We start from the raw sequence: 22721 nt of genomic DNA, 5'->3' as shown, positions 1-22721 counted from the left end.
AAACAGTCAGACAGACAGACATTTCATTTTTATATACATAGATCTTCAATTAGGGTAGGAGGCAGGTCAAGCATTACAGGTGACACAGGGAACTTTGCAATCATGTAGAGGTCACATGTAAGTTCAGCTAGATAAGTTTTATAGGGGCTTTGCAAATTTAGCTTGGGAAACATTGCTAATTACTGTTACTTTCTCAGTTCCTTCATCAACTGTTGGGTTCTTGCTGATGTCAAGTAAAGCAATTTGCTAATGTGGTGGTAACAACAAAACAACTAAATATTACAATTGATTTGTTTTTCAGATTCTGGAAATATACCAGCAGCTGCCCATAGCTTGAGCTTGCTTATGAAGGAGGTTTAACTGCTGAACAGAACGGTTTTTGAAGTAACCTGGGAAGTACAAATGCAGTGCAACAGAGGGTGTGCTTTCATATTGGATATGCTACATGCTCCAAGGACAGATCAGAAGTTTACTTTGTTGTAAAGTAAGATTAGTGTGCATTGCATAAGTTCATGTATGAATACTTGAACTTTCAAACTGATGTCTGCACTCATACAATGATCTTTAACACAAAATTTGAAGAATCCAAGGGGAATTATTTTGAAGCAATAAAACTACGAGCACAACAACCCAAGGAAGTTTGAAATTCAGTGCTGACAAAAAACAATATTCGCAAAAATTCACCAGGACTTTCAAACTTATCATGTAAAGGGGAGTTTTGTCTCTTTTAAATGATACGTTTTGGAATGTATTTAACATTATGAATATTCAAAGATTAAGTATGAAAGTTCTTTTGAATGATAACAGAAGTTCTCGAGATGAACCGTCTATTTCTAAGGATGTTTTAGGCTTGAGGCCTAGGAATAGAGAACTCACCAGCCATAGCCACCTCTGTCTCATGCTAACTTCATGTTCGTGTCAAGTGGAAAAGGAAGAGTTTGATGGACCTTGGGTCATTCCAAGGGTGGAGGATGGTTTGTCAGAGGGTGAAGATGAAGAGCGCAAAAGAAAATCAAATATCAAAGGTACAGTAAATATCAACTAACTCAGTACAGTATGATTAAGATGCTTATGACTATGCTGATGGATATGATTAACACTTTTGACACATTTGCCAACATGCACTGTTCTCATTCTGGCAACACTGTGAAATGACAACTTACTGGACATTGACTTTAAAGGGTAAATATAGTTTATAGCTTTTTTGATTATAGCTGAGAAGAAAAATTCCTTTTAGCTGAGAACTACCTTCAAACCTCTAAGAAATGCTTAGTTTGTACTCAGGGCTGAACTCCTACATTCAGAAGCTAACAAAAATGGTAAATATGAAACAAAATTGTAAAGCCCTGGGCAGCAATTCAAGCTGATTAATAAGCAAAGATTCACCATTGTCATGGAAAACTCATTTTAACATGATAAATATGTACTTCTCATTTATTACTGAACTGTTCATTCAGTCCTCTAATTCCTTAACAATGCAGGAATGTGCAAAATCAATGACCATGTTTACTGATGGACATGATGTTTCCTGTACTGCTGGAAGCTTTGAAATATCGTGCTTAGAATGTAATTTGGTCAGAGCTGAATGATTTAGGTTGCAATGTTAGATTAATATTCAGGAGTGTCTGTAGAGTTCCTTGGAGTAATGGATAAAAGGCAAGTTTTGTCTTCATAAACATTCTACTAATGGCTAGTAATTTCTCTCAGGAGTTTGGAAAGATTGGATAAAATCCACAATTGGGAAAATTGTACATAGGTTGTGGAGAGAACGAGACTGGCAGAAAAAGAAAAAAACGTATTCATTTTCTAATGCTACCATGGCCAGGATTTTCCGTTTGGTGGCCGGGGAGCGGGGGGGTGGGGGGGTGTTGTTGAAGGGGGAGAGGGAGCAGGTGTGGACCCGATCTCCACCCATGATCAGGTCCGTACCACCATTTTACATGGGCAGGCCAATTAAGGCCTGCCCAGCGTTTTCCCCGACTCCCATGGATAGCGGGAGTGTGTGGGCGGCGGTAGGCATGCACAGGCCGCTGGGTTCAATGGTGACCCGGCAATCTGTTTAAAAGAAGGCCTGGCAGCTTTTTGTAGGCTGCTCATAATGGCCAGTTCCAGGCCGCAGCAGAGGGGTTCGGGTGAGCAAGCCAGGGTAGGCCAGCGGAGCAGGCCAGGCTGGAGGGTAGGCCAGCGGGGAGCCAATGCACCCCTCGTTTTTCTGATGACTGTCTTGCTGCCCTCCTTAAGGCGGCGGCAGCACGGCGGGAGGTGTGGTCCCCCAAGATGGGAGGAGGAGGCCCCCACAGGATGAAACGTGCCTTGGAGGAGGTGGCGGAGGTGGTGAGCTCCTGCGACGTGGTGTAGCGCACCTGGATCCAGTGCCACAAGCGCTTCAACAATTTATTGCACTCTGGCAGGGTGAGTACCATGTTGGCATCCGGCATTTAACCCAGCAGGTAGCCTTACCCTCTGCAGCACATCCCCCCCCATCCCCCTCACCAAGTCTTAGTGTCGTGGCTGCATTAAGTCATTGACCGCATTTTTCCTTTGCTAGGTGGGCAAGCAGATAGTGCCCATGGTGAGGTCAGCCTGAGTGGGTCATGAGGAGATGAGTTTTCCCCCGCAAGCATGTGTTGATCTGAGTCCCACATGACTGGTTTGGGGGCAACCTGGAGGAGCTGCACCTAGGCGCAGTATTTGAACTCCAGGACATGTCCTAGTCAGGGTGATGAGATGGTGGAAGGGGAGCTTCAAGGTGGCGTAGCAACGACCCATCTACTGCCCCCTACGCTGCACGTGCTTGCGCCTCCTTGCTATGGGAGGATATACCGAGTGGTGCCTAATGTGATGTAGGCAGCACGTGTCCAAGGGGGCGGTGGGGGAGTGGGGAGCAGGCCTAGCATCTTTATCTGAGTGATCAGCAGCAGCGGGGTGAGGAGCCACTGGAGGCCTGATACGTCCCACTCTAGTTGGGGTGGGCCGTGCGCAAGCAGAGTCCATGTGCAATTTGCACTAATCAACGCTCTTCTCTCGTTTCCAGGAGAAGAATGCACAGTTCGCGGCCGAGCATGTGAGGACTGGAGCGGCCAGGCACAGCTCTCCATATTAAGCCGCTTCGAGCAGGAGGCCCTTGAGCTGGTGAGGCACCATGCACCCAGGTCTACAGGTGTTAGTGAGGCTGGGGTGGCACGGCCAGGTATTTATGCCCAACAGTGAGGTCAGCATTGTTCTCCCAACAGCCATAGCACTGATGATTGTTAAATTAGTTATTGCTGCAACATGGCCTGACCATTGGTTATGGAAGGTTGAGCACATAATGAGCCAGGGGGACAGGGATGAACTTTGTCATTGTCTTCACGCTAACTGATCCACTGTCCTTGTTCTTCCTTTCAGCATCATCAGAGCACGGCTGGGAGGAGGAGCAGCAGATGCCCTCTCTCACACCTGAGGGGTCTGAAGTCTCACCAGCCTCACACCATTTCTGCCAGGCAGGCACCAGCGCAGATACTAGCACCTCGGTGGGAATTAGAACAACAGCTAGTGTCCCGGGGCACAGTGGTGAGGGCACTTCACAGTCGCTGGGGGAACTGGCAGAGACAGAGAGTGCCCATGACGCCAGCAGTTGGAGAACTGCAGGGGACCAGGCACATGCTCAGTCGATGCCTGATGATGTGCCTCTGGAGATGTCTGCGACGCAGCAGGTGCAGGAAATGCAGCCGGGTGTGTGGGAGCATTTGGGGTGATACATGAGGCTATGCTTGGCTTGGTCTCCGTGGTGAAGGAGTCCACGCGGATGCTCACCGAAGCAATGAGCCACATGTCTGAGCGCCAAGCGTCCTCCATGGAGAGAGTGGCGACTCTTGTGGAGAGACTACTCCAGGAGACCCGCCAGGGCTTCCTGGGGATGCGCTCTGACCAGCAAGCCCTCACATCGGCAATGACCTGAGCTGGTCACTGCCAATGTGGGAGATGGTGTGAGCATCAAGCTTCCCAGCTCATTGCCCATCCATCCATGGTGAGCAGGGAGGTCCGAAGCGACCTCACATCAGCGCAGCAGCTGCCTGTCGTCTCTGCGGGCTCCTCTCAGGGCCCTCCGGATGAGGGCGGCAGCTCCTCTGCCCTTTTCCCAGTGACCGTATGGTCCAGTGAGGCTGCGACGACTGGGGAGATGCCAACTGCGGAACAGGCAGCTACTTCCCAGGCGGGGCCAGCACAGACTCCATGGGCCAGAGGATGTCCGCCAAGGTCATTGAGGCCAACAGGACAGCAGAGTCAGCAGGCTGTCTCAGATGCCAGTCCGAGCGATGGGGCAGCACCAAGACGTAGCACCTGGAAACGAAAGCATAAGGCACCTTAGGCACACTACGTGTTTTTCACTGGTGCTTTTGTGTTGGCTTGAGATGAGGTCCTTATGATTTCTTTTTGATTGTTTACATTATTACTTTCCATTTGTGATAACTTCTGCTTCACACATTAAATGCAGATGTGTGACCATGGCTGAGGGTGCCTCATTTCTTCTGGATGTGTATGGTTTCCAAAATTGTAATGAGTGATTTGTTGGACATTCAGCTTTATTTACAAGGGCCTTAGTTAGTGCTGTTGACCTGGCAGATTTTGCACTTAGGGGTCGAGTATGGAGCCTGCAGCCCAGGCTTGTCCTGGAGGTCCATCTGTGTTGCGCTGTCTGAAAGTTCATTGGATTAAAGCATCCCGGGTGTCCCTGCCTCCCTGGAGTAGTCCCGGGTCAGCGTCTACCCCCTCAGCATTTCCCTGTGCCTGCTCATCGTGTGCAGCCGCAGCCACTGCGTCGACGTCTTCATCGTCCACAGTGTCCCCCCTTTCCAGCACAAGATTGTGGAGAGTGCAGTATGCAACCACTATCACCGAGACATGATCTGGGGGTTGCTGGAGTGTGCCCCCTGAATGGTCCAGGCATCGGAAGCGCATCTTGAGAAGACCGATGGTTCTCTCCACCACTGCCCTTGTGGAGGCGTGGTTCCTATTGTACCGCAGCTCAACTTCTGTTCTTGGATGGCGGAGAGGCATCATGAACCACCTTCTGAGGGGATAGCCCTTGTCACCCAGCAGCCACCCATCAAGCCCGGCTGGAGCACTGAAGAGCCCCAACACCAGGGAGTGTCTGAGGATGTAGGCGTCATGGGAGCTGCCTGGGTACCTTGCACAGACTTGTAAAATCAGCATCCTGTGATCACACACTATCTGCACGTTCATGGAGTAGAATCCCTTCCTGTTGACGAAGGCACCGGGCTCACCTGCTGGCGCCTTGATGACCACACGTGTACAGTCTGTTGCACCCTGGACACGGGGGAAGCCAGCAATGGCCGCGAAGCCTCTGGCTCACTGTGTCTGGCTTGCCCAGTCCCAACGGAAGTGGATGAAGATCAATGCCCATCTGAACAGAGCGTCTGTAACCTGCTTGACACAAGCGTGTACAGCTGATTGGGAGACGCCGCAAAGATCATCCACCGACCCCTGGAAGGAACCAGAGGCATAGAAGTTGAGGGCAGCTGTGAGCTTCAGAGCCACTGGCATGGGGTGTCCACCCACACAGTTAGGGGAGATCTCAGGGCCAATCATCTGACAGATATAGTTGACTGTCTCCCTTGCGAGTTGGAGCCTCCTTCAGCATTGCACCTCTGATATATTGAGGTAACTGCTTCACCGCCTGTATACCCTGGCAGCTGGATAGTGGCGTCTTCTGCGGCCCCTTCCGCCTTGGCCCTGCGCCCCTTGTGCCTGCGCATGTACTCCAAAAGGTGGCTCTCCTGGAGGCTGAATGTGCACTCCTGGCCTCCTCCCCCTTCTAGCCCTCCCTTCCCCTCAGAGGAGCTGCCTCCAGTGGACAGATCAGATCCCATACCCAGGCTAAGGGAAGGCTTCCTGAAACCTGCAGGCCCGGAAAAGATTCCTCACTGCAGAGTGCTGACCTGAAGGTTAAGAGTCCAGAAAAAGCAGCTGGGATACTTTCTGAAGTACTGCAGATCACACAGGCAAGTTTCAAAAACTTCCACCAATAAATACTTCACAGAGCAGATTCATGACCCCACTGACCCTCTTATCCTGCCCGTGGAAGAGGTTAATACAAATGTCTCCTACTCGCCTGCCCGTTGCGCCCATGCACCAACCTGAAGATCGCACGGGCGCCGAAAAATCAGCGTTGATCAAAGACTAAAGGGCCTTAAGTGGCCCATTAATTAATGGCGGGCACGCGTCGGACTTCATCGCGCTCCCACCCAGCAAAACATCGCTGGATGTGTGGGGCCTGCCCCCCGCACGTCAAAAGGAAAATTCTGCCCCATGCCTCATGACTGTTGGAAAACAACCTGACCTGCTAGCTTAGTAGTGAATAATGGGGAACTGAGCCATACGGTCAGGTTCATTTCTGTTCTGTGCTGAGACCTCAGCTGGAGTACTGGTGGAGGAGCTACAATTGATAATAGACAGGAAAAGTTCATCAAATTTTCTACCCTTGATTTTTGTTGGTTCATGAATATGTACCATCATCTCCACACTACACCCACAATGTCCCAGGCCACATCCTTAATCACGCCAAGGGATATACTCCCAGGACTTCCAATATCCACTGGCCTAGTGAATTGACTTTAAGATTCTCACTTTCACCTTCACATTCCTCCATGATAATCTGACCTCAACAATCACCTGCAATGTGAAGAGTCATACGGACTCGAAACATTAACTCTGTTTCTCCCTCCACAGATGCTGTCAGACCTGCTGAGTTTTTCCAGCATTTTCTGTTTTTACCTCCAATCATTTATTCATTCCTGCAGGCACACTCCACTGTATTAGTATCTAAGAGTGCTATAAAAATTAAACAAATTGTTTCTGTTGTGTGGATGTTGGATGAGGACATTCACTGCTCACAATAACAAAAACAGCAACTTCCAGGTAGCTAGCTCCTTTATTGCAATATAAAGTCCTAAGGACTTCACGAAGGTGAAACTGGACAGTGATAGGAAGTGCAGTATAGGATTTGTGACCACGGCTGGGTCATGTTTTGAGGAGGCTTTTGAAGCAGAAAGATAGCTGATTGAGGCATTTAACAATAGTATTCCAGATTGTGGGACAAGATAGCCGAAGGCTAAATATGAAAGTGAAGCGGAGGGAGGGAAATGAGAAAAGAGCAGAACAAAGGGCACACTTCAGCATGTATGGCTGGAAGGTAATTTGTAGAAGGGAATATGGAATTTGAATCAGATAGATGGGGGTTAAGAATCAAAAAAGGTATGGCAAGGAGAGAGGTGATAAATTATAGGACTTTGCTTAGGATTGGGTTACGCTATTGTATAAATGAAAGGTGGTTAAATGGTCAAGGCAAAACTGTATGTAGAACAAGTCATACAAACATATGAAGTAGGAGCAGGAGTAGGCCACACGGCCCCTCGAGCCTGCTCTGCCATTCGACTCCACATTCCTGCCTACCCCAGATAACCTTTCACCCCCTTGCCTATCAAGAGTTTATCTACCTCGGTCTTAAAGATATTCAAAGACTCTGCTTCCACTGCCTTTTGAGGAAGAGAGTTCCAAAGACTCACAACCCTCTGAGAGAAAAAACATTTCCTCATCTTGGTCTAAAATAGCCGACCTCTTATTTTTAAACAGTGACCCCTAGTTCTAGAATCTCCCACAAGAGGAAACATCCACCCTGTCAAGGCCCTTCAGGATCTTATATGTTTCAATCAAGTCACCTCTTACTCTTCTAAACTCCAGCAGATACAAGCCTAGCCTGTCCAACCTTTCCTCATAAGACAACCTGTCCATTTCTGGTATTAGTCTAGTAAACCTTCTCTGAAATGCTTCTAATGCATTATAATCCTTCCTTAAATAAGGAGACCAATACTTGTCACAGTGCTCCAAATGTGGTCTCACCAATGCCTTGTAGAACTGAAGCATAACTGCCCTACTTTTGTATTCATGTCATTTTCTTCAAGAAATACTGAGAAATATTGGAGGGGTAAAAGAGCACATGCAAAGTACTAGTCTGGTAGTTCCCAGGCTTCAATTTCTCTGTGCTTATGTGCTACCTGTATGACATGCAACCAAACACAGATGCATCTTGGCAGAACCATGCGACATGACTTATCTATCTTGCCAGATCATTAAATTCCTGAAATGCCATGTGGAAACTGGAAAAGTGACAATGACCACGTACCAAACCTCCTTTTGAGCACAGCTCCATGCTGGAAGCACAAGAGCATTAATTCACACCCCAAGTGTAGTCTGACCAGGGCATTGTAAAACCTCAGGATAATTTCTGTGGATTTATATTCTACTTCTCTTCCTATTAAACCTAACATTCTATTAACTCTTTTAATTTCTTTACTGTAATGCCTAGACACTGAAAGTCCTGTATCTGTTGTTACTTCCCGGCCCCATTTTAATTTAATTGAAATGAAAGCAAAATACAGTGGATGCTGGAATCTGAAATAAAAAGTGTTGGAAATACTCAGCAGGCCAGACTACATCTGTGGAGAGAGAAACAGAGTTAATATTTTAGACTGATGATCTTGCATTAGAATTGGAAAAAGCTAGAGATGGAATAGCTTTCAAGCAAGCGAAAGGAGGGAGGATGGGATAAGAACAAAAGGGGAAGTTTCTGATAGGGTGGAAGACAAGAGAGATTAAATCACAAACAAGTTGGTGGTGCAGGACCAAGGGAGTGGTAATGGGACAAGTAAAGAAACAAAAGACTAGTCTAGAGGAGGAGTATTTGGCAGGATAATGAAAAGCTGCCGTGCAAAAACTAAAACAAGAGTAAAACTGAAACCCTGAAAAGAAAAAGGAAACCAAATGGGGACAGAGATTACAGCCTGAAATTGTTGAACTCAATGTTGTTGTCAATTTACTTGCTTGCATTACAAATGTATGTCTTGCAATTCAGTCCACTGCCTTAGAAATCCTGTTCCCAAGACCAGCGAGACAATGCAGGAGATTTGTTTAGAAGATATCAGGATAGGGGATTTACTTAAAAGGAGACACTCGAGAAACTGAAGCTCGTTTCACTATAATAGTCAAGGTTAAGAGGAGATCTAAAATTCTGGCTTTGTTCAAAATTTGCTAAGGTGAATAGGAAAAACAGGCTGGAATTTTACACCCTGGGGTAGTCTGGCAGGTGGGGCTTGGCATAAAATCAGGAGGCATGGGGCAGGGGGGTAGGGGGTGGGGGTGGGCACTTGAGGGCCTCCTTATCCCACTGCTGGTTTTGTGGAACTGGGGACTGTCTCTCCTGTTTGGGCATCCCTTTGATTCCTCTCCTGGTCACCAGATCACGGCCCCTCACCCCAATTGCTGGGGTCTGTCTGACTCGGCAAAGCCACCCCACTTAGCTTGATGCCTCCAGTGACTACAGTTCCATCAGTGGCTACTGCTCCCAGTGAGACTGCTGGGACTGGAGAGCTGCTGGCTATCTGATTGGCTGGAAGCTCTCAGAGACAGGGTTTCCTCCCAGATAGGGGTGGAAGCCATAGCCCCAACCAATTACCAGCCCAATGGTTGTAAAATCAGGTTGGAGCTTTCAACGACATGGGGCAGGATTTTACCCCTGTTGGGGGGGAAAGTTGAAGTGCGGGCGCGCAGAGGCGCGCCTCCGATCGGCACCCCTGATCGGGGGCGTGCCGCCATTTATGTGGGTGGGCCAATTAAGGCCTGCCCAGCGTGACGCCTGCACGGAAGCGTTATGCACTCCCTGTGCGGGCGGGGAGGATTCCCTAAACCCGAGAGTGCGCTTTTTCACGCATGCGCACGAAAGAGCGCACTCATCTCCCTGAAGCTAAGTGCTGCCTCATTGGCTCTACTGTACAAATTATTAAAAATAGAAAAAAAAAATCCTTGACATGCCCCCTCATATGACACTGTCACATGAGTTGGGACATGTCCATAACTTTTTTAAAAACTTAAATTAAATTTTTTAAAACCTACATGAAACCTCATTCCGGCCGTGGATGAGGTTTCATGCTTTTTCTAATGCCCGCCAGGGCTCCTGGCCTGCCCGCCAACCTTAAGGTTGAACGGGCAGGTCCATTCATTACTTCAATGAATCTGTCAATGGCCTCAATTGGCCATTGACAGGTCGGCGGGTGCACAGCTGATTTTGCTGAGCCCCCGCCTTCCTGAAAATTGAAATGATGTCAGGAGTTCCGCCCGACGTCACCGCACATCATTTTACGCGTCGGCGAGCAGACCCCGCCCCCCTGGCTAGCCAACGGGACAATCCTGCCCATTGAGGCAGGCTCATCCCCGACTCTTCAGCCTGGGATGCAGGCCACCTGCTCCGCATAAAATTTAAGCCGTTATTTCCATTGGCTCATGACTTGGTAAATACAGGGCTTACGTTTAACACCATCATCAAAAAATAAAGAGAAAGGTTAGGAAGGAGGGTTGAGATGATCTACCAGAAACAATGATGGAAAAAGCAGCCAAAGGGATGCGAACAGGGCAAGATAATGGAATTAAGTGGATAACTTTTTCAGAGAACCGGAACAAGGATAACGGACCATCAGATTTCCTCCTGTGCTGTTATATCCTATGTTCTGGAAATTGCTGAGGCCCTGCTCTGCTGATGTAAATCCAAACCATTAACTTGCCTTTCTCCCCTTTTAGATGTTGGTTGGCTTCCTGTGCAGTTGAAATATTTCCTGCTTTAAAATATTTCAAACATGAGGTGAAAACTTAACTGTTGCTGATAATAAAGTACAAAAGCTTAAGTTTGAAAATGCCCAAATAAATGGTTTACTACTTCCATTAGAATAGCAGACAGATCAATGTTAAAGACCGTCGGAATCATTTCAAGAAGAACTTGACTTCTATAACAATTCTTATAAATCCAGAACATTCCAAAATGCTTCACAGCCAATGAAGTACTTTTGAAACATGCTCACTTTTTTAATCGAGGAAAATACTGAAGCCAGTGAGCATGCAGCAAGGTCCCACAGCCACATTTGAGATAAATGACTAAATAATGATTTCTTTTAGTCATATATTGGTTAAAAAATAAACATTGACCATAAGACCATAAGACATAGGAGCAGAAATTAGGCCATTCGGCCCATCGAGTCTGCTCCGCCATTCAATCATAGCTGATAAGTTTCTCAACCCCATTCTCCCGCCTTCTCCCCGTAACCTTTGATCCCCTTACCAATCAAGAACCTATCTATCTCGGTCTTAAATACACTCAATGACCTGGCCTCCACAGCCTTCTGTGGCAATGAATTCCATAGATTCACCACTCTCTGGCTAAAGAAGTTTCTCCTCATCTCTGTTCTAAAAGATCTTCCCTTTACTCTGAGGCTGTGCCCTCGGGTCCTAGTCTCTCCTACTGATGGAAACATCTTCCCCACATCCACTCTATCCAGGCCTTTCAGTATTCTGTAAGTTTCAATCAGATCCCCCCTCATCCTTCTAAACTCCATCGAGTATAGACCCAGAGTCCTCAAATGTTCCTCATATGTTAAGCCTTTCATTCCTGGGATCATTCTCGTGAACCTCCTCTGGACCCTCTTCAGGGCCAGCACATCCTTCCTGAGATACGGGGCCCAAAATTGCTCACAATATTCTAAATGTGGTCTGACCAGATCCTTATAAAGCCTCAGCAGCACATCCCTGCTTTTATATTCTAGTCCTCTCGAAATAAATGCCAACATTGCACTTGCCTTCCTAGCTACCGACTCAACCTGCAAGTTAACCTTAAGAGAATCCTGGACTAGGACTCCCAAGTCCCTTTGCATTCCAGATTTCTGAATTCTCTCCCCATTAGAAAATAGTCTATGCCTCTATTCTTCCTACCAAAGTGCATGACCTCACATTTCCCCACATTGTATTCCATCTGCCACTTCTTTGCCCATTCTCCTAACCTGTCCAAATCCTTCTGCAGCCTCCCCGCCTCCTCAATACTACCTGTCCCTCCACCTATCTTTGTATCATCTGCAAACTTAGCCAGGATGCCCTTAGTTCCTTCATCTAGATCATTAATGTATAAAGTGAAAAGTTGTGGTCCCAACACTGACCCCTGCGGAACTCCACTAGTCACCATTGGTCAGGATACTGGTAGAACATCCCTGCTCTTTGAAGTGTGTGCTAATCTTAATTAAGACTTGGGAGTATCAAACTGTGGGCGACACAGTGGCACAGTGGTTAGCGCTGCTGCCTCATGGTTTCAGGCACCTGGGTTAAATCCTGATCTTGGGTGTCTGTGTGAAGTTTGCATGTTCTCCTTGTGTCTGTGTGGGTTTCCTCTGGGTGCCCCGATTTCCTCCCACTTCCAAAGACATGCTGGTTAGGTGGATTGGCTATGATAAATTGCCCCTCAGTCTGTGTGTGTGCCCTGCGATGGACTGGTGTCCTGTCCTGGGTGTACCCCACCTAGTGCCCATTTCTTGTTGGGGAATGCTCTGACTCCCCATGACCCTGAATTGGACAAAGTGGTTCTGGAAAAGTATCAAGCCAGTATTTTTCTCCTTTATAATATTTTCATAGCAACTCTCAGATACAAAGCGAGTAGCACAGAAAATCATGGGGAGCATCTATTCATTCCCAAAGATAAAATTATTTTACCCAAACTTTGAAGATGAAAATCTAGTCCAGTGTAAGAGGTATCAAGCATTTTTTCCCTCTTACTCTTCCTCTCTTGGAGCTAGTGATTCATATGTGGTACAGCCAACTTCAAGTTGTTCATATGTGATCTAGGACAGTGTCAGAAAGCTCTTCATTCAAGTGGGAGGACCATAACTCTTTCCTCATTAATGCATCCATATTTTTGCACTTACAGCAAAGGTCACTGAATACCAAGCAGGACCACACCAGACCTTGGAATTCTGGTCAGTTTTAACACTCCATAGCTTATGGATGCTGACACAAATTATACCGCTGCCAGTACTTCAGCTCAAGATTTCTTATGTGGTGTGGTTCAGTGCCACACAACATAACATATTTATCCACTCTGCTATCAAAACTTACATAAACAATTTATTGGTAAGTGTCCAAAATAAATGATTAGAGTGGAATATTTTCATTAAAGGATAATTTTCCTACTGGGTGCTGCTGCCAGGGACCCTCTCCTGCTGGCACTGCATATTGGAAATCCAGCCATTTTCTGGGCACAATTTTCCATCCATTCAGAACAGAGTTGGACAATTATCCCTTAAGTGTAAACATATTTTCTGTTGCAGACATGACTTTCAGGAAAACATCAGTCTCTGTTGGTAAACGCATTTCACATCACAGGACTCACATTGTCTCTCGGAATCCACAAGTCCATCCCGTACTGAAACAAAAAACAGATATCTACTCACAGATTAAGAGAAACACGATGATGTCCAAAATAGGTAAGATCACACCAAGACCTGTAAGATATGGCTATTTAATAAAAATATCTTTCATTAAATAAAATTATCAGATACTGTTATTTGTGAGGAACTGTACATTACTATACAGCACATCTTTGGCATTGATTATTTCAAATGTTTATAGAAAAGTTATGAAAAGCTCTTGATGCTGGCTGGGTTTTGAACCCCAGGATATGAAAACTTTACGGTGATAAAAACATAATGAGTGGCACTTTTGACATCAGAAATCACAGTCAGATGCAGTCTTCTGGAAAAAGGCAACTTTTAAAGGCAACTCCTACTTAAAAGGAGCCAACTGTTAATCCAATTTTCTAAAAAAGTATAAGTACAGTTTAAAAGGAAAGAAAATATAAGATTACGCAAAGTGCTCCAGGTGCAGCTATTGAAGCTTAGCTTTAATAAATATCTTGAAACTACTCTCAATCACTCTTGGCGAGGATTTAGCTTTGAACCAAAACAAATGGGTGTGTCTGGTTCTATCCTGGAAAACACAAATTTTGCCAATGTAAACTGGGTCAGATGTACATTCTTCAGGTGGACTGCATTTTTCAAAAGCTCGAAAAATGAATTTTCCACTCCTACAGCTGGCTCCACATCTGTTCCCTTTAATATGTCTACTTCTACATTATGCTCTCCATTTCCAAACTGTCACTACAAAACCAGTTTCAGTGCCGATTTCCCCTCCTTACTATGCATTATGCAAGGGCAAATGAATTTTAAAAATTGTGAACCATGTGCGTGCACACATATAAATACCTGAAGTATGTCCACTTACTGGCATATTTCAAAAGCAACTCGTGTGAACCTCTTGAAATATTAGGGAGAAGCCTAACCTACAAATTGATATTTTGTAGTGAACTTTTACTATTTTTAACATATGTTTGACTTTCACAATGTTTAAGCAAAATGTCCAAGCTTACATATGATACAAAATATAGAAAGCAGGGCAAATAATAAGAAATAATGCAGCAGGATTCAGAAGATGCCATCATCTTTTAAGTAACTGCACCAGTATGTGGTAGATGCAATTCCATGTGGGCAGATGTAAAATAATTATGGCAGAAAGCTCTTAAAAAAAAATTGGCAGCACAGCATGTTGACATGTTGATCTCAAAAGTGATTTAAGGGTCATAAAATCATTGGAACCTTTAGCATAACCTTGTTTGGCACAATCGTGGGACCTCTCAAGGAAGTCAATGCTCATTCCAGCAATCTTGCACTTGATTAGCTGATTCCATCACTTGTCAGTTTCTGGATAATGATGTGACATAAGATTCTTAAATGAAGAAGTAGGACATACAGAACTGAGCATGTTTTCAATGAAGAAATACCAAATGGAAACCTGGGCGGAATTTTCTCAGTACATTCTGGGAACCTCACCCACATCCAGCGTTATCTCTTGAACAATTAAGTTGAGAATTCACAGGTACAGAGTCTCAAAACTGGTGACAGTGTCCATGCCAGGTTTCAGATCTTGCCGGTTTTTGCGTCAGGTGGCTCGGGCTGGATGGTTCGGGCTGAATCTGGTTGGGTCAGTGGCTGCTCGAGCCACTCGGAGTGCGGGAAACGACAGGCATGCTAAGTTGATAACTGGCCAGTGCGTCACCGTGCCAATGCAGCACCTGACCCAACAAATTGGGAAGTTATTTTGCTCATCTAATAATAATAAAAATCCATACATGGCAGCTTTAAAAAAAAAATGTCTGGTTTTCGGACGCCACTGGTTTTCAGAGAGCCAGATTTGAGACACTGTACCTGTACTCAGAAAATCACTTCTTTTATCCAAGTTTTTAAAAATATTGCAATAAATAAATAAAATTGTTGTTGTAAGCAGGTTGTTTCACTTAATCTGCAAGCTCATAACTACGGGGCATAAGGATAAATTTAAGATGCCTCTACAGAGTGAGATTAGAAGGAATATTTTTCCTATAAGCCAATTAATGTTTGAAATGATGTATTGGTGGGAAGAAAGTGGGTATCTCCTTTGGTGGGCCCCCTGTGCCTATCGGAGGCACCCCCCAATATGGTACCCCCCACCCCATGCTTCTACATGGCCTCCTTCAGCTGGCCCTCATCACCCCTCCCCCACCACCCCCAACCCCTGTCCCCAATCCCTCCCCAACCACAAACCCTGGACTTACCTCTTATTGACTACCATACCTGAAAATGTTGACGACAACCTTAAAGTAATCCCTTGGCTGTAAAGTACTTTGAAATGTCCTGAAAGTCTAAGATGCTGTAAATATAAGCTATTTCTTTCCTAAATTCAAAAGCTGTCAACTATACGTATAACAGAGCCAATTACATAACGTGTTTATACGTGAAATGTGTAGTTTAGTTATCCCGTAAAAATTACCAATGACCAAACAGACCTCAAAACAGTGTAGATTTGGGGTGGGATATGATTTCTATAAATGAAGCTATCTTTAGCACTAATGTTTTGTATTCAGTAAGGATCCACAGTGTGAACCTATCAGGCTTTGCAGATTTACTGTTCCACATGCATTATAAAGGTATTTATGATTGAAAGTATGGTCTGTAGTTTCCATTCCCATTGCCTTTATATATTTCCCAAAAGCAAGCAACTACAATCCATTGGTCAGAGTGGAATGTCACTACATTCTTCAGTTGTTCTAGAATTCCCTAAAACAGAAACAAGGCTCCCTTCGCACTGAAAGCTTACTGGGTCTTATTTTGAGGCCATCTCCTTTCACCTTGAAGAAGACATATAAATGAAAAGCAGAAGTGACCCAACTGGTTCCCAGAAGTCTTAATTGACTCTCCAGCTAGTGATCAGCGCAATAAGGGTTTGGCAAAGCTCTTCATAAAAAAATAAAATGAGAAACTAAAGCACAGAAATGCAAATGCTTTTATGAGGCATGTTTGAGTTAACTTTAAATCACCTCTAAAAGCAATGTTTTGTTGCACTTTTTAAAAGGTTATTTGTTGATAAGCATAACATTTGGAGTTTGATTTAAAAATTGTGGGTTTGGCACACTGACAGTTTTTAAATAGAACAACAGATTCAAACATTAAATTCAGCTTCAAGGTTTTTTTTTGATGCTTTACAAAATTGCATACCAATCTAAAAATTTGTATTATACAGTTGAGCACTGCTATCCTATTCCCTCTCAACTTTCTGTTTTTAAGGAAAGAAGACCCATGGTAGTCAAATATTCCTCGTACATCGTTCCCTTATGTGCTGGGATCAACCATACAGCCCTTCTCTGTACCCCCTTCAATAAGAGACTGTAACTGCACGCATACTTCAGATGTGGTCTAACCAAGGCCAAATATAGTTTTAAAATGATGTCGCTGGTTTGACAGACCCTTGCTATATGCCCAATCTTTTGTACCTTTTTTTAACTGCCTGAGAACATTGTGATGTTGATTTTGCTGTCCGCTAAAACCACAATGTTTTTCTCCTATTCTAACATTTCAAGTACTTTCCTAATCATCACCTCATTCACATTAACCTTCTCTGCGCCAAATCTCATCACCATTTCACAGCCCTGCATTAAATTGCATCTGCCATGTGATATGACTTATCTGGAGGCAGATGAGGGGAAACAACCACAAGATCCCTTGAAAGTTGTTGAAGACTGGACCTCTTCTGAGCACTAACAAGCTATTCTCTACTAAAGAGTAGAAATACACCTTCCCCTGACCTCACACATGCTCCTTGCCACTTGGAATAAAACAACAAGTCTCACAGTCAAACTCGCATTTCACACATCTACACTATCATTCTTCTCACTCATCTGTGATATTCCTGTCCCTCCACCTGCTGATTTAACACGACATGCAAGTCTTCTACCTGCTCCTTCCATAAGACAGACAGGCAGACAAAGACTGATGCTTGAAGATCTGCTACCATTTCAGCCTTGACACCGTGGCACAAATTAATTCTCAGTGGATGGAATCTTTAAGTAGACATGGAGACTACCGAAAATCATATCTTAAGACACACAAGCTCTGGGATGAAGCCTAGTGCACCTCCCAGACTCTACAGGGAGAGGAGTGTGGTAACTGGATGTATGGTCACTCCCTTCTGCCAATCACGGGTCATGTGATGTACTGTGAGGGCTTCGACCAATGAGCTCTTAGAGTGGGCAATCCACGGGACGGGGCTTTTCCGATGAGAGATCTGGTCAAGCGTGCAAGCGCTGAAAATGTCTCTGTAATAAAGTTTAATTGTTTCTTGATGAAACCAGTCTGCTCCATAGAGTCATCACATTTGGCGACAAAGGTAGAATTAACTTTGACCTTGCACCTCGCCCCATTACTGTGAGTAAATCGAATTTTAAAAAAAGCTACTCACCAACCATGCTGCTGTTTGGAAGAATCAACCCATATGATTCTAATTTGAAGATTGGAGCCAGTATGTTGAGCGCCTCGGATTTTACTCTGTAGCAACTGAAATAACCACAGAAGGAAAGCGGAAAGCGACCCTCTTAAGTGTATGCGGCAGTAAAACATATAGCTTGATTCGTAACCTGACTGCCCCAAGCGCGCCCAATTCCAAGTCTTATAGCGAATTAGTGGATCTAGCAAAAACACACTTCCAACCGAAGCCATCGTGATAATGCAGCACTTTAAATTCAGTTCAAGAGTTTGGGCCCCAGGAGAGTCCATCAAAACCTACATAGTGAACCTCAAGCTGGTAACAGAATACTGTGACTTCGGAGACGTTTTAAATGAAATGCTGTGGGACTGATTGGTGTGTGGAGTCAAGGACGACGCCACTCAGCGATGGTTGCTTGCTGAGGTCGGTATCAATTTTAAAAGCGCCCTAGAAATCTCCCTCGCCATGGAAAGTGCTGTGAGAGACACGCACATGGATAATGGCACCACACTTCATGTTGGGCAGGAACCTGCTGCCGAACGTGGTGCGAAAACCAGACCTGCAGAATTAAAGCGCGATTCAATGGCCACTGTGAGAAACATCAAGAAGCCTAACAGAAACGCTTCATCATCAGTTTCAAGGCAAAATTGCTATAGGTGTGGATGTGACCACAGAGCAGATACCTGTAAATTCAAAGAGGCAGAATGCCATTACTGTCATGAGAGGGTCAAGTGTTTAGGCAATGCTGGCATAGTTGAAGCAGTCTGAAAAACATCAAACAAACATGATAGAAGTAATAGGTACAGCAAAGGCTGAAGCTGCTGCTCCTGAAGTTTATTCCTTATATAATATGACTGCTACGAAGACTGAGCCTATTACGGTGACAGTACAAGTGAATGAGAAGCTACTGTCAATGGAAGTGGATACTGATGCCTCATCTACGATGGTAGGAGAGTACACTTTCAGGTACCTTAATGAAGGAAGACAGACAATAAACTTGGAGCGGACAACCGCTAAATTAAAAACTTATACAGGAGAATCTATTCAAGTAAAGGGCATCGCCACTGCCCCAGTCTCTTTCAAGCGACTGACAACCCAACTGCTGTAATAATAGTGAAAGGAGAGGGACCCAGTCTTTTAGGTTGGAAGATCAAACTCGATTGGTCTGAGATATTTCACCTAAAACCAGGTGGAATCCCAGAACTTCTAAAGAAATACAACATGGTTTTTCAGGAAGAATTAGGGAAGTTAAAAAGCATGCACGCCAAGATACATCTAAGCCTCAAGCTGCTGTCTACAAGGAACCAAAGCTGACAGAAACTCATCTTGAATTCAACTGTTCAGGGTATCGTGTTACTTTGCCTGGGTCTTTTAAAATCTATGGGCTGAATCTTCTGATCGGCGTGCGGGGACGGGCCAGACATACCGATTGGTAAAATGAGGCACGATAATGTCGGGCGTACATCCCGACATCATCACACGTCATCTCGATATTTTGTTCGGCGAGCACGCGCCGGATGCAGCTGCGCGCCCGCTGAGCTGTCAGCGGCCTAGCGAGGCTATTAAAAAAGTAATTAAACTTGTTCAGAACGCTGCCCGTCCAACCTTAAGGTTGGAGAGCAGGCGAAAATCCACAGGCGGGATGAGGTTTCAGGAAGCTTTTATAAAATAAGTAAATACATTTTCCTAACTTCACGAACATGTCCCAGCTCATGTGACACAGTCACATGAGGGGGCATGTTTAAATAAATTTTTGCTTTATTTATTAATAAGTTTTCTAATCCATTCAATCTCCCTGAGGCAGCTCCGTGCCTCAGGGAGATTGCTGCATTCTTTCGCGTGCATGCGTGAAAGAGCGCAGGCCTCAACTCTCCCTCCTCCCCCTGCCTGCACAGGTAGCGCTGAGTGCTGCTGGCCACACGTTGCTCTGGGCGGGGCTTAATTGGCCCACCCACATAAAATGGCGGCGCACAGCCGATCACGGACGGCGATCGGCTCCACGCTCGCCCCACCCGTTCCCGTCCAGCCTGCCCGCCATAGGAAAATTCTCCCCTATGTGTTTTACTGTTGCCTTAATGAAGGCGTAACTAGGAGTTAGATTAATTAGTAGAGCTAGGAGTTATCATAGTAGTATTTTATAAACCTATGTATATGCTTAAAATTAGTTTCTTTATTAATAAAGGTTTAATTTAGTTTTGTAAGAAACTTATAAGACTCGGTGGTCTTATTACTACTGAATTCAAAGCCTTCATCTCGAAATGCATACAAATTGCAAATAGTTGTGGCAGCTGCTTCAAGTTTTCCTGTGGGATTTGAGCAGCTTAGCATTTGCCATCCTCCTGCCATAACAAAACTGGGGGCTCTTTGCAGGATATATTTGATATTCCTTGATTAGTTCGGAGTTGGTAAATCTTAAGGTTATGAGTATGAGAAGCACGTTGAATTCAGGAGTTGGTGTGAGGTTTTTTTATGAAGTGGTGAGACTGCGATATGGCTTTGGCAGTTGCTAAGATTTGCCTGGAAGCTGAAGTTATAACTTTGGTTGGTTTACAAAAGGCAAATAAAACTACGCAAATGGAATTGGCAGATAAGTTACACTTAGGGTTACCTGCAGGGGTGAGGAAATCAGACATAATTGACGGTATAGCACAGCATTTGAAATTGGAAGGAATACCTGAGAGACCGAGTTCGCCAAGAGGTGGTGCATTGGAATGGGCTCAAATTCAGTTGCAAATGAAAAAATTGGAACTGGAGGCAGCAGAAAAAGGGAAGATAAAGAAAAAGAAAAACGCAGAAAAGGAAAGGGCATCTCAAAGGGAACAAGCAGAAATGCAGGAAAGAGAAAGAAAACAGAAAAGGGAATTAGAAATGGCGAAGTTCGAAAAGGAGGAAAGAGAAAAAGCAAAGAGAGAATTCCAGCTTAAATTGCTGGCAGTTAAAAAAGAGACACTAGAAGGTGCAGAAGAACTTATTTCTAGATCAGAACCCAGTGGGGAGATGTTTAAATTTGTACAAGATCTTCCAAAGTTTGAGGAAAGAGATGTTGAGGCATTCTTAACTTCATTTGAGAAGATAGCCAAACAGATGAAATGGCCACAGGAAAACTGGACATTGTAGTAACTATCCAGCTTGGTGGGTAGAGCACACGAGACTTATTGACAGAAGAAATGTCGGGAAACTATGATGTGGTAAAAGGGGGCTATTTTGAGTGCATACGAGTTGGTTCCTGAGACATACAGGCAGAAATTTGGAATGTGAGAAAACAGCCTGGACAAACTTATATTGAGTTTGAGAGAGTAAAGCAAAGTAATTTTGACCAGTAGATATGGGCATTAAAGATAGAGACAACATATGCAGCTCTTAGAGAGGTAATTGTTTTGAAAGAATTTAAAGATTCAACTCCATCGGTAGTGAGAACTCATGTGGAGGAACAGAGGGTTGAAATGGTAAGACAAGCAGGAGAGATAGCTGATGATTATGAATTAGTTCACAGAGCTAAACCTTCATTTTGACACCCTTTTAAATCATAAAAGGATAGAAAGTGGGCAGGTGAAAGGAAGGTGGGTTGTCAGGGAAGAGAAGGAGTAGCTGGAAATTCGCAGGAAGTTTTCTCAGAATAAAAAGGAAAGTGCTGAGGGTAGAGGTGACATTTGAAAATTGAGGTGTTTTCACTGTAATAAAGTTGGACACACGAAGGTAGTGTGCTGGAAATTGCAGGGAAAACCTTTTAGGATTATTAGGGTACAGAAAAGTAGAAGTAAAAGTATTGTGCGTTCTGAGGTTCAGGCACAGGTAAAACCAGTGGTTTGTGGCCAGGTAAAACAGGAAGAATCAGTGATAGGTAAAGAACTTACCCAAATGAATTCTGAGGAGCAGTTGCAGAATCGTTTAAAGATTTTGTATGTAAAGGGAAGTCTTTCCATATGTACACGGTGAAGTAGGTAAAGGTGTAAGTTTTAAGAGGCACGGAGGTTAGTCAAACCTTAATGCTTTGGAATAGTGACATTTGTTGTTCAGAGGGAGTATTGCAGGAACAGGTGATAATAAGTGGGATTCATGGAGATGCTAAACCTATTCCATTGTGGAAGGTAAATTTAAACAGCGTAAAACAGGTGAGGTAATTGTTGGGCGAGCAGAAAAATTGCCCATCACAGGGCTTCAATTTATTTTGGGTAATGATATAGCTGGGTCCAAGATGTGGTTGATGCCTATGGTAGTTGAGCAACCTGTAGAAGTGTTTTCAACAGAAGGGTTGCAGAGAGAGCATCCTGGATTGTTTCCAGATTGTGTGATAACAAGATCACAGGCTCATAGGTTGAAACAAGAAGAACAGGAAGTTCAAAGGCAGAAAGAAGGTGTGGAAGTCCAATTAGCTGGCACTGTATTTGTGCCATGAAGCTATTAATGTATATAGTATTTTGGAAAATATTTTTCTTTTAAAATAGAGGTTTAGTCTGCGGGTGTGTCTTAATTGGATTAAAGTCAGCTAGACTGGTGCTTTGATATGTACCAGTTTGAGATGTAAACAGAAAGGTAGGGTTATTTGCATTTTTTAAATACAGCATTCAAGAAGTGGGGTGAAAACTTGATGCCTATCTAGGAGATACCAAGCCATATGTTTACATTACTAATAAAATTGGTACTATGAAAGGGGTTTCATGTTAAAAGGTGAAGTTCAAAGAGGCTGGTGAGACAATGAGAATTTGAATTCAATCAATGGTGGTAGGTATAACTTCAGCAGTTTTTGGATGTGCAGAGCAGAGGTAATGTGAGATCAAAAGGCAGCTGTGAGTCTCCAACTGGCCCAACTGGCTCACAGTGAAAAGAACCTCATTTTGAATGTGTAAGGTGAAAAAGCTTTGCCTGGTGTTTGGTTAAACCTATGGGCAGCATTTTCCCCCTGTCGGGGGGGTTGTGCGGGAGCGGGTGCGGACGGGCAGGTTCCTGATCGGTGCCCCCAGTCAGGGGCGCACCGCCATTTTACATGGGCGGGCTAATTAAGG

At 44.6% G+C, this 22721-nt stretch overlaps 1 protein-coding gene and 1 long non-coding RNA gene across 2 annotated transcripts in view; one reads left to right on the top strand and one right to left on the bottom strand.

Annotated features, from left to right (window-relative positions):
* LOC144680828 (uncharacterized) overlaps nt 1-22721 on the top strand; it is a 200891-nt gene that overhangs the window by 31705 nt on the left and 146465 nt on the right. The window contains exons 2-3 of the mRNA XM_078542260.1: nt 302-1025; nt 13197-13352. Coding sequence (XP_078398386.1) covers nt 761-1025; nt 13197-13352 — 421 coding nt within the window. The 5' untranslated portion in view covers nt 302-760. The remainder of the gene's footprint in view (nt 1-301; nt 1026-13196; nt 13353-22721) is intronic.
* LOC144680830 (uncharacterized) overlaps nt 1-22721 on the bottom strand; it is a 180909-nt gene that overhangs the window by 67475 nt on the left and 90713 nt on the right. The window lies entirely within an intron of this gene.

This window comes from Cetorhinus maximus, chromosome 5 (assembly GCF_964194155.1).
Source record: "Cetorhinus maximus chromosome 5, sCetMax3.hap1.1, whole genome shotgun sequence".
NCBI lineage: Eukaryota > Metazoa > Chordata > Chondrichthyes > Lamniformes > Cetorhinidae > Cetorhinus > Cetorhinus maximus.
This window is presented reverse-complemented; position numbering and strand designations above follow the sequence as displayed.